Raw genomic sequence first — 12,355 nt, 5'->3', positions numbered from 1 at the left:
TCTAATGAATACCTGAGTTGCCAAACTGAATAATTGTCGATGATTGGCCTTGTGACTTGAATCAGAGCGTGGATTGAGCTTAATTGATTTTCACAATTGGATCATTGAGCTGGAGCACGTGGAGGCTAATAATAAAGGATTGGCGCGTAGCTGAATCCCGAGAATCAGAGGGCGCGTCCGTAGCAGCACCTCTGGTGTAGGAGATTGCGAAGTTACCAAGTGTTCTGGCGCGAATACTTGATAATTACGCAACAGTTACTGTTGTAGAACCATTCGGTTAACGTTTTTTATCCAGTTTAAAATTTATAAAAAGTAAAATTTTAAACTTCCCGCTAAGAAAATCAATGATTTTAGGAAAATCGGGAAGTTATTGGTTTTACTTCGTTTAGCAAAAATTGAGGTTTCAACAGATCTCGACGTTTTGAAGCCTTAAGGGGTTACATGGGTTTCGTGGGTTCAAAAAATCGATTTTTTTTTTGGCTCATTTATTTCTTCAACATCTCAAGAATATTGTCCTAAATTTTCAAGTCGATCCGAATAATAGTTTTGGAGATACAACCTTAGGAAGGTGTGCGCTCCAAGTCAGGTATAGAAGGGTCAGCGCGCCTCAGGTATAGTGAGCAGCTGCTCGTCTATTGTTTGTCTGTCATTGTTGTATATTACTTTCACTTCCTAAGGAAAACTAGTTTGAAATATTTTATTTGGTGATTACTTCTTGAAGCCCGAGGTTCATTTGAGGTTATCTCAAGTTTCTATCATATAATTTATTAAAAACGTGGTATTATTTGTGGTTATCTAGTGTCATTTATGAAGTTGATAAACAATGCATAAAATTTCAAGAAAACAGTTAACCGTTGGAGCTCGTAGAAAAGATAGACCGAGAAAAAGGAGACAGTCCTTTAATCCTAAAGATCCGGAAACTGATGATAGTTCCTTCACGAGCACCTCAGCAAAAAAATTAAAAGGTGATGATAAAGAGCACGTGCCAGAAGAGGATACACTCCAATATTCAATCATAGATTTTGCCTTGGTTTTCTCAACTCTCTCATCGTTTGTGCGGTGTTCTAACATTATTGACGATGAAGATAAAGATCAATTGTGTAATGGTAAAGTACAATTTAAGCAATGTTCGAAATTTGGTCTGGGATATAAAATCGTAGTAGAATGTGAACGATGTGATCCAAAATATATTATATCTTGTCAAAAAATCGGAAGAATGTATGAACTAAATCGCCGGTTCATTTTTGTTATGAGAATATTGGGCTTAGGGCTCGCCGGATGCAAGAAATTCTGCGGTTTGATGGACATAAGCAGTTCATTTTTAAACCAGTCTACATACGATTTTTATATTGATAAAATACATGAGTGTATTGAGACAGTTACTCAGACTCTATTCTCATCTGCTGCTGAAGAAGAAAAACAATTTACAAATATTGAAAACGATTTACAAGATACGACAGATGTGAGTGTTTCCGGTGACGGTACCTGGAAGAAACGTGGTTTCTCATCACTATATGGTGTGAGTTCACTAATCGGATATTATTCGGGAAAAGTGTTGGATGTGTTGGTGAAATCTTCTTATTGTAAGTTATGTGAAAGCTGGAAAAAAAAATTAGATACTGCAGAATATGAAGAATGGAAAGAAGAACACATTGAAACAAATCAATGCACCGCCAATCACACTGGAGCATCAGGAAACATGGAAGTCTCATCGATTATTGAAATGTTTAAACACTCGATTGTCAAATATGGACTGAGGTTCGTAAATTATATAGGAGATGGGGACTCAAAAACCTACTCTGGTCTTCTCAAAGCCCAGCCTTACGGTGACGATTTTGTTATCACTAAAAAAGAATGCGTTGGACACGTGCAGAAAAGAATGGGGACCCATTTGCGTGAGTTAGTAAAGAAAACAACTGAGGAAAAAATAGTAAAAGGTAAAAAAACACAAAAAAAAATTCTTTCTGGCAAAGGTAAACTGACCAGTAAACTAATAGACAAATTAACTGTGTACTATGGTTTGACGATAAGGAGAAACTGTGAATCAGTAGAAAAAATGAAAGAGGCTATATGGGCTACCTATTATCACTATAGCTCTACAGATACAAAACCTCAGCACGATAACTGCCCAAAAGGTCCAGACTCTTGGTGCGCTTGGCAACGAGCATCAGCTACAAATACTCTTTCATCATTTAAACATGAGTATACTCCATTACCAGATGAAGTTTTGATTGCTATGAAACCAATATATGATGATCTCAGTAAGGATGAGCTTCTTGAACGGTGTGTTGGTGGTTTCACACAAAATAACAACGAGAGCTTCAACCAGTTGATCTGGAAAATTACTCCAAAAATACTTCCTGCTGGTTCAAAGATTGTTAATATTGCGGCATTGGTCGCTGCTTGTATCTTCAATGAAGGAACATCAGCTTTATTATTGATTATGCACGGTATGGATTTAAAATTAGGCCGAAACTCCCACGAATATGCCCGAATTTCGGATGAAAACCGTGTATGCGCAGCCGAAAAAAAATCTGCGAGCGAGACTCGCGAAGCCAGAATCCGTCATCGACAGGAGCAAAAGAATGCCCTGGACATTGCAACTGCTGCAGGATCTTTACTTTATGGCCCAGGAATCGACGATTCACTGTAAGTTACAAAAAACATTTTTTTTTCCACTTTTATTGTTACTCAAAACTTTAAACGCGTTTTTCTCGGAACCGTGTTTTCAATGTCGGTTGTCAAATGTTCTCGAAAACTACTCAACCGATCTTGATGAAATTTCACACAGGTGTTCGAGATACAATTTACTCGTGCTTGGGCGAAGGATTTTTTTTCAATTACAACTATTTAAAAAACAAAATGTCAAGCAAATTTGACCGAAATTCTCATTTTTTTGGAAAAATGTCTGCCAAAATTCAAGTTTTAACTTTTTTTTTCTTTCCTTCGTTCAAGCACGAGTTTATGGTCTTAACTAAAAAACTTATTTTTGTTTTTTCATTTTAGATGATTTTGTCAGGAGTTATGCTGACAACGCAGACGCACCTTTTTTCCGAGGGGTCACCGGAAATGACGTCACAATGGAGGAGTTTTGATTTTTTTTTTTTGAAAATTTTAGAAATTATTCTTTAAATATGTATCTATAAGACAGAAAAAAATTTGAATTAAATAAATAATTTTTTACATAGAAAAAAAAATATTGAAAATAGGCCTTTTTTTACCCGACGAAACCCATGTAACCCCTTAAGAAGCTTTACTGACTATTTTTACGATGATGTCTGTACGTCTGTGCCCGTGTGTGTGTGTGTGTGTGTGTGTATGTGTGTGTGTGTGTGTGTGTGCGTGTGCGTGCGCGCGCGCGTGTGTGTGTGTATGTATGTATGTATGTATGTATGTATTTATTTAATATGCCAAGGCAATTAGCCGAATGGCAAAGGTTTGTACATAGTTTTATAAATTTTCACTTAGAATTTTAATACAAAGTAATAAACTTAGGTGTAGGTGTACATCAAAATCTTATTTATAAAATAACAATTATAATTTTATTTTAGATTTAACTTTTGTTTTAATTTAGATTAAATTTGATTTAATAAATAACAATGTAATATTTATTCTAATCCACGTATTTAACAATATAATGGTAGTTGCTTTGACTAGTAAGTAACAATAGTTTGTAAGAATATTAGAATATATACAGAAGCCAACGTGAAGGTAATTTACTGAAAGTCAAGTTCCAAGAAATAGTCATAGATCTTTATTTTAAACACTTCTAGACTGCTTGCATTTGCAATTTCTGCAGGTAAATTTTGCCACAAACGTATTGTAGTTACTACAAATGAATTTTCAAGATAATTTGTAGAAAAATTTGGCAATTCAAAATTTACATTATTCGTTTTATAGCTAATCTTTCAGAACGTCTAGCTTCATCTTCAACAAATAGTTCCCTAAGGTAACTAGGTTTTCCTGTTTGCAATAGTTTATAATAATAAGTGATTAAATAATATAGACGTCTTGACTTCACAGATAACCAATTTAATTTACGTCTGTACGGAGTAATATGTTCATCTTTCTTTAGATTATAAATAAATCGTATTGAACTATTTAATGCTCGCTGTAATTTTAAATTGTTGTCAGCTGTGGCATCAATAAGCACTACAGTACAATAATCAATAAGAGGAAGAATAGTTGCAGTGACTAGAAGTTTTCTGATAGCAGTAGTATAAATATTCTTCCGACTTTTTAATGTATATAGAGCAGTATTTACTTTTCTAACAGTTTGTGAAACATAATTTTTCCAATAAGAGATCATTATTTAACGATAAACCCAGACATTTTGTTTGGCTTACATACGGTAAAGGAACATTGTTGATAATAATGGGTGGTAGCGAGTCAATGTTTAATGATTTTAGTTTACTGTTTGACCCTATTATCAAAGATTTTGTTTTATTTAAGTTTACCTGTAATCCATGATCTTTAGCCCAATCAGCTATCCCCTGTGCATCAATTGTTACTAATCTAATTGCTTCGATTACTGAAGTAGGTTTAAAATGATAATATATATATTTGTCGTCGGCAAACAGACCATATTTACAGTGAGTAATTTGTCGTACTACCAGATTTATGACTATTAAAAATAATATAGGCCCTAGGACTGAACCTTGGGGTACGCCCGATGTTATATCAAGGAACTCTAATGGGTGGTTTAGATCGTTTAATATTGATTGTGAGCGATTTGACAAGTAAGAGAGAAACCAAGTCACAGTTTCAATCGAAAAACCTAGTTCAAATAACGCTACTAATATCACCTTCGGGTTGACATAATCAAAAGCCTTGCTAAGGTCAAATAATACCAACAGAGTTAATTCACCTCTATCTATTGCAAATCTGATATCCTCAGTGAGCTTAAGAAGGGCTGATTGAGTACTATGGAACTTTCTGAATCCAGATTGATATTTGTCAAGCAAATTATTTTCTTCTAAGTATTCAACTACTTGATTTGCTATAATACGTTCGAATACTTTGCTTAAGTGCGATAAATTTGCAATTGGACGCGTATCAGACGGAGACTTTGGTGGACTAACTTTGCTTAGCGGTATAATAAAAACCATTTTCCAAATATCTGGGAAGATACCTGACTCAAGTGAACGATTAAACAGAAAAGTTAAGAATAAAGATATTTGCGGTATATGATCACGTAACCAACTCAGATTTAAGCCATCAGGACTTTTCCCTTTTGTCTTTTGAAGTGTTAGATGTAGAGCTTTTGTCACATCAACAATATCTATTTGGTGCCACTTAAAGGAGCAATCAACTTTTTTGTGATATAGGGAAGATAATGAATTTACAAAGTTAATATCACAAGGTGGATGTTTCCTTACTATATTAGCATAATGTTCATTTAAAAGACTCGCATCAAAGTAATTCAGGGGTGAAGTTTGTTTTGTCTTTATTAGTCCTAGGCGTTTGAGTTTATTCCAAATTGTTTTACCAGGTGATACAGTAGTTAGTTGACTTTTTAAGTAGTTTTCACGAGCATTATTTAATTCTAATTTTAGTTTCTTTCTCATATCCTTATAAAGAGCAAGTAAATCTTGATTTTTAGTTCTTTTTGCTCTCTTATAGAGAGAATCACGCTCATGACATTTATATTTAAGTTCTTTGGTAATCCAAGAGTTTGAATTTCCAGTCACTTTAATGGTAATTTCAGGGGCATATTTGTTTAATATCTCTAAAACTCGACTTAAAAATAGATCAAGCAATTCGTTTGGATCAGAATTTTTTATAATAATATCATCAAATTTTAAGGCAATAACTAAGGCATTTGCTAAAGCATCATGATCACAATTTTTGTAATTTCTAAAAGTTATAAATTTATCTGGTAGTTTAGGACAGTTTAGATGATATTCACAATACAGATAGTCATGACCTGCAATAAAGGGAGATGTTGACTTATGAAAGGTACCTAATTTACTAATATTGTCTACTAGGATTACATCCAGCCATGAATCGCCATGTCCACTATGATGTGTAGTATTATAAGGTATACAATATAGGGATGATTCATAAATGAATGTCTTTAGATGATTTGCTGTCCAAGTGTTATCTAATAGATTACAGTTTAGGTCTCCTGCTATAATTACATTTGTAAAATTTGTTGAAAATTTCATGAAGGTATTGAAAAATTCATGCAGCGTATGGCCATTTGGACGTCTGTAGACACCAGCTAGTAACATATGCGAACCACAGGACAACATAACGTCTAACATTATATATTCAGGTGAATTTATGTCATCAGAAACAGAAGAGTACAGTAATTTAGCTTTTAATTGTTTTATGGATGTAGCAAGCTACACCCCCACCCTGTACATAACGACCCGTGGCTGGATGTATCAGATTTCTGTCTCTTCTGAATAAAGAATAATCATTAAAAGTGAGTAGATCATTATTAATGCCAGGTTTTAGCCAGGTTTCCACTAAAACAATAATATGAGGATTTTTTTCAACAATTTGCTGAGTTAATTGAGATATATGGCCAACAATACTATTTATATTAAAACTTAATACCCTTAGAGATGTAAATTTATCATTGGTAACATTTATTAAATCTTTTTTATGTTAATCTAAATTTTCTAAATCTAAATCAGATCTGATAATAATACGTTCAACTTCATCAGTTTTCCTTACAAAAATTAAACCATTTCGTACCCAAACATATTTGTAATTTAGAGATTTTGCTTTAGCTTTAGTCTTGAGAAGTAATTTATAAGTATCGGAATTTAGAAATTCATTGACGTGAATCAGACCTCTGAATGTTTTCTCAACCAAAGTTGGGAAAATATCCTTTATATTTACTGTTTTTAAATGTTTTTTGGCACTAATTATGAAATCGCGAACTTCAGTAGATTTTAATTTTATTAAGTAAGAAGAATTTTTATTCTGGGGCTTATCATTTGCACTATTTGGTTTATTATTATTTTCGAATTTGCGGATTGATAAAATATCATTTTTTAAATTTTGAACCTTCAGTGTATTAAAGACAGTTTCAGTGATATCCAAAGGAGATAAGCTAGCAGCTACAACATCTGGGATTCCCGAGATCACTAATTCTGATGATGAAGAAGTTCTTGTAGATGATGAGCTATCTGGATGTAGCATAGCCTGTGTCTTGAGCTTTGATAATTCATCAATAAACAGCTTTGAATCAGCTGCTGTTTTTGACTTATGAGTATTTAATTCTTCTCTGAGTTCCGAGATACTGGCAGTATTTGAAGAAACATTTAGCTGCAGTGAATCCAATCGTTTATCGATCAAGTTTAATTTCTCAGTCATCAAATGATTAGAAGTAAGAAAAAAGTTCATCATCGAAGTCAGTTTTTCATCCGTATTTTGTGTCTCCCAGTTTTCTGGAAGACTTTGGAGAGCTGCCTTAAACACTATTGAATCTAAGGACATGTTTGAATCAGTGAGAGCGATTGATGAAGTAGACTGCGTTATCGGTGATTGCAGCGGTGAAGTAACAGATTTACTACTAGATGTAGATGAACTTCTAGTGAGATGCTTATTTTTCAATCGTGAATCTTTGCCTTTAGTTGCTGAGGTCTTTGCAGTATTGATACCTAGTTGTAATGTGAGAGGAGATTTCAAACTTGTTGATGAAGTTTTTTGTGTATTTGCTTGTTTGTTGGTGACTGCTTTATTACTAGCTGGAGAAATTATTTGGTTTTTTGTTTGTTTATCGGGGATTGACTTGCTACGAGTCTTTATCTCACCAGTTGTCAATAAATGTTTGAGATTTGTAGCACAACAGTGATATAATGACTTGATTTTCATACAATTTCGCAAACAATCTAAGTGATAAATCCGTTGACAAGAAGAACAAACAGCTGGAGTATTTGTTGGTTTTTTACAGGCAATACATAAGTCCGTCATCAGTGATATAATAAGACGATACTATTACTAAGTGTATTTAAAGTTTATATAGGTAATAAACAGACGCAGCTCAGAGTAAACAAAGTTTCTACAGCAATAAGCTGTATAGTAATAAGCTGTGCCTGAGCACACATATACCAGTCACTGTGCCCGTAATTCGAATTTAGTTTATACACTACACATACACATACACTATTTTATGTGACTCAATGTACGCCTGCGTAAACACTAGATTGTGCGTGGAATACTGCGCGGGTGAACAAGTAGAATTTCACAGCCTAACCTTCAAAATTTATCCACTAATAAAATCGAATTTATTGAATTACTTTGAGATTTATCAGATATTCAACCAATTATAAATTACAACCCATGTTGTTACACTAGGAATGAAGTGATAGTACAAATTTAACACTCAATGTTAATCAGGAAATTTTATGAAAATAGACAGAGCCACAATACAGTACGTGTGTACACCTAACACGAGTTAAAAATGTGTGTGTGTGACCTTCTTATAACTTTTGAACAGCTTGACCAATTTCATTGCGGTTTGCATCATTCGAAAGAGCTTGACCAAACTTTAATTTTGAATACGATTTAGTCTAATTCAAACCAGTAGATTTTGAGAAATCTTAAACAATCAACGGAAAAAAAAATTTTTGAAACGTAGTTTTTTCGGAATTACTTTCAAACGGCTTTTCCGATCGATTCCAAAAACTAATCAGCTCTTAACTTAAAAAAAACACGTTGATCATCGCCAGCCCGATCAAAATTGGTTGATTCGTTCGTAAATTATCGTTGTCGAAAGAAAACCGAAAAAAGTGTTTTTTTCAAATTCCTTCGAAATTCTTTGTTCGATCGATTTGAATTTAAGGATTCGCTATGAGGTTATTGCGGTTTTTAAATTAAAAAAATATTGTTTTATCAAACTTTTATGAGACTTTTCAGCTTGGAGAGCTCAAAAGCATAGAAAAGCAATCTCTTTGAGCTCAGTAAGCTCGAAATAACACATAAATTGTATTTTTCTGCTCAAATAGCTCAAAAACATCATGTGCAATTTTAAGCGCCTGGATATGTAAACCTCTTATAACTTTTGAACGGTTGAACCGATTTCATCGCGGTTGGTGCCATTCAAAAGGGCTTCGCCAAACTTAGATTTTTTGTGAATTTGAACCGATTCGGACCGATAGATATTGAGAAATTTTTATAAATCCCAAAAAAAATAGGAAAAAAAAATTTTCACAAGTGAATTTTTTGGGATAACTTTTAAACGGCTTTACCGATTAATTTCAGAAACTAATCAGCTCTCAAACTTGAAAAACCACGTCGATCACCGCCAATCCGGTCAAAATCGGTTGATTCGTTCGAGAGATATCGTGAACGAAAGAAAACCGAAAAAAGTGTTTTTTCGGAATTACTCCGAAATTTCTAGTTTGACCAATTAAAACTTAGAAATTCCTTACGAGGCTTAAAAAACTGCATAGAATGCGGCTTAAAAATTCAAAAAATAATGTTCTATGAAACTTCTAAGAGCTCAAAAGCATAGAAAAGGTATCTTTTAGAGCTAGGAGAGCTCAAAACAACACACAGATTATAGTTTTGAGCTCGAAGAGCTCAAAAAAAGCGGCCAGGATTGACGGAATTAAAAATTCATTTCTCGGTGTCCACTGGAGATTAAGGGAAAAAACTCATGAAAATCTTAGAGTACACTCTAAGAAAGATTTCCACGGCCTTAATCGATCGATCGACCCCATAGACACCGAGTAAAAGCCCCACAAAGGGCGTTTTTTTACTGAAATGACGAAAATTTGAGGGTTAAAAATTCATTCCTCGGTGTCCACAGGAGATTAAGGAAAAAAACTCATGAAAATCATAGACTATAACCTTATAAAGATTTCCATAACCTTAATCGATCGATCAACTCCATAGACACCGAGTGAAAGCCCCATAAAAGGCGTTTTTTGACTTAATTCATAGAAATTTGACAGTTAAAAATTTATTTTTCGGTGTCTACAGGAGATTAAGGAAAAAAACTCATGAAAATCATAGACTATACTCTTATGAAGATTTCCATATCCTTAATCGATCGATAAGCCCCATAGACACCGAGTGAAAGCCCCATAAAAGGCGTTTTTTGACTTAATTCATAGAAATTTGACAGTTAAAAATTTATTTTTCGGTGTCCACAGGAGATTAAGGAAAAAAACTCATGAAAATCATAGACTATACCCTTATGAAGATTTCCATATCCTTAATCGATCGATCAACCCCATAGACACCGAGTGAAAGCCCCATAAAAGGCGTTTTTTGACTTAATTAATAGAAATTTGACAGTTAAAAATTTATTTTTCGGTGTCCACAGGAGATTAAGGAAAAAAAATCATGAAAATCATAGACTATACCCTTATAAAGATTTCCATATCCTTAATCGATCGATCAACCCCATAGACACCGAGTGAAAGCCCCATAAAAGGCGTTTTTTGACTTAATTCATAGAAATTTGACAGTTAAAAATTTATTTTTCGGTGTCCACAGGAGATTAAGGAAAAAAACTCATGAAAATCATAGACTATACCCTTATAAAGATTTCCATATCCTTAATCGATCGATCAACCCTATAGACACTGAGTGAAAGCCTTATAAAAGGCGTTTTTTGACTTGATTCATAGAAATTTGACAGTTAAAAATTTATTTTCCGGTGTCCACTGGAGATTAAGGAAAAAGACTTATGAAATTCATAGAGTACACTCTTATAAAGATTGTTATAGCCTTAATCGATCGATCGTCCCCATAGACATCGAGTAACAGCCCCATAAAAGGCGATTTTTTACTTAATTGACAGAAGTTTGACTGTCCAAGAACCCTGGAACTATCCTTAACACCAGTTTTTTTTAAATGAAAATTATTATGTCTAGAGTAAAGCCGATGATAATATTTTAATCTTTTATTTTAAAAATAAGGTGAACATTTTTTATGACATGTTATTTTATTTTATTTTTTTTATTAAAAAAAGTCATCAGCACTAGGCCAATAACCAGGTTACAAAAAGTTACAATATTTTTAATCTAAATAGCGCATCTAGTTAATGATTAATAATAACAATATTATTATTGTATTATATAGAATAATGAAACATACTATCACAATTTTTATAAAAAGTCATAAAACATAATATTTTAAAGCTATTTCATTTTTATGATCGTATTTTATCAGTTTACTTTTCATCATTTTGGGTTGTATCTTCTTTATTATTCTTAAAATTATTTCTAATTACATTTACTATTATTGTTATTCACCCTTTCGTGTGTCCATTTCGTTTGATATTAGCCAATATAAGTATTTGATTATTTTCACAACAATAATAAATTTAATTACGTTTAATTTACATTCTAAATAATCATTTCATTATCATCCGAATTTTTAATACTTAGTTACCGCATTTATCTCTACTTATATTCATTATCAACTACTTATACTGTTGCCCAGAACACGCCACGTGGAGGCTATCGTTTTATCGAGTCACGATTTTGAAAACCTCATTTTACTTGTTTATTTAATTCCAACGAAAATTTACTAACCAGCTTTAATTAATACTTTATACTTCTATTTGTTTCATTAATTACTCATGAAAAATTTATGTTTGGTCAGATACTTCATCATTAATTACTAGAATGTGTTCCGCACCCCCCTTCTATCTTGTATGCCATATAGATATCATTTTAATCACTTACAGCATTGTAGTAGATACTCGGTCTCGAATTTCAGTCATGAGTTCGAATTTTACTCATGAACTCGTATTTCAGTCGTGAACTCGGAATTGTGTCATGATCTCGAATTTTGGTCATGAGCTCAAATTGCCTTCGTTTGCTGAAATCACTTATTAACGCTCGAATATCCATCCTGAGCACGAATTGTCGTCATGATCTCGAATTTCTTTTCCTGGACCATGTTGCATGTTACAGTCATTGGTGAGGTGGCACTTTCGGTGTAGTTTGTCATTTTTTATTGTTTTTATTATCAATAGTTCTATAAATTTACTTAAATTTCCATCTAGAATTACTTTTATCTTCGGCATAGTCTACATTTATAGTTTTCCCCTTTATTTTTTGAACAAATCTTCTTCTTCGGTGGTTCATGATACTCAACTTTTTCTTCATCTTCTGTATCCATTCCATCAAGCCTTCGGCATTTGTTATGAACTTGTCTGTGGCACATAATGCAAACAATATGCTTTTCCGTATCAATCGCCCGAAAGCAATATATGCATTTATCCTCTAAGCCCAATGAATGCTCCATAATGAAGTGTATAATTGTTTCTCGATATTTTTCGGGATCTAAAGTTTCATTCATCTCCAGATTTTGTCCAATACATTGTGTATAGTACATTATATAAACTGCAGAGTTAAATTTATCAGTCAGTTTCTGAAGA

General features: G+C 33.2%; 1 protein-coding gene across 1 annotated transcript; it reads left to right on the top strand.

Annotated features, from left to right (window-relative positions):
* Positions 1–2,032: 2,032 nt before the first annotated feature.
* On the top strand, positions 2,033–3,136 carry LOC123263797. Its single transcript, XM_044726766.1, has 2 exons — positions 2,033–2,649; positions 3,007–3,136. Exons 1-2 carry the CDS (start codon positions 2,057–2,059, stop codon positions 3,008–3,010), a joined length of 597 nt encoding a protein of 198 aa, XP_044582701.1. The 5' UTR covers positions 2,033–2,056; the 3' UTR covers positions 3,011–3,136.
* Positions 3,137–12,355: the final 9,219 nt, after the last annotated feature.

The sequence above is a fragment of the Cotesia glomerata genome, linkage group LG4 (genome assembly GCF_020080835.1).
Source record: "Cotesia glomerata isolate CgM1 linkage group LG4, MPM_Cglom_v2.3, whole genome shotgun sequence".
NCBI classification, from domain to species: domain Eukaryota; kingdom Metazoa; phylum Arthropoda; class Insecta; order Hymenoptera; family Braconidae; genus Cotesia; species Cotesia glomerata.
Note: the sequence above shows the minus strand (reverse complement) of the source record. Positions and strands in the feature narration are given on the sequence as shown.

Bases quoted from the DNA above. Each gene is read 5' to 3' on its own strand.
- LOC123263797 (XM_044726766.1), top strand. From the start codon at position 2,057: ATGAAAGAGGCTATATGGGCTACCTATTATCACTATAGCTCTACAGAT.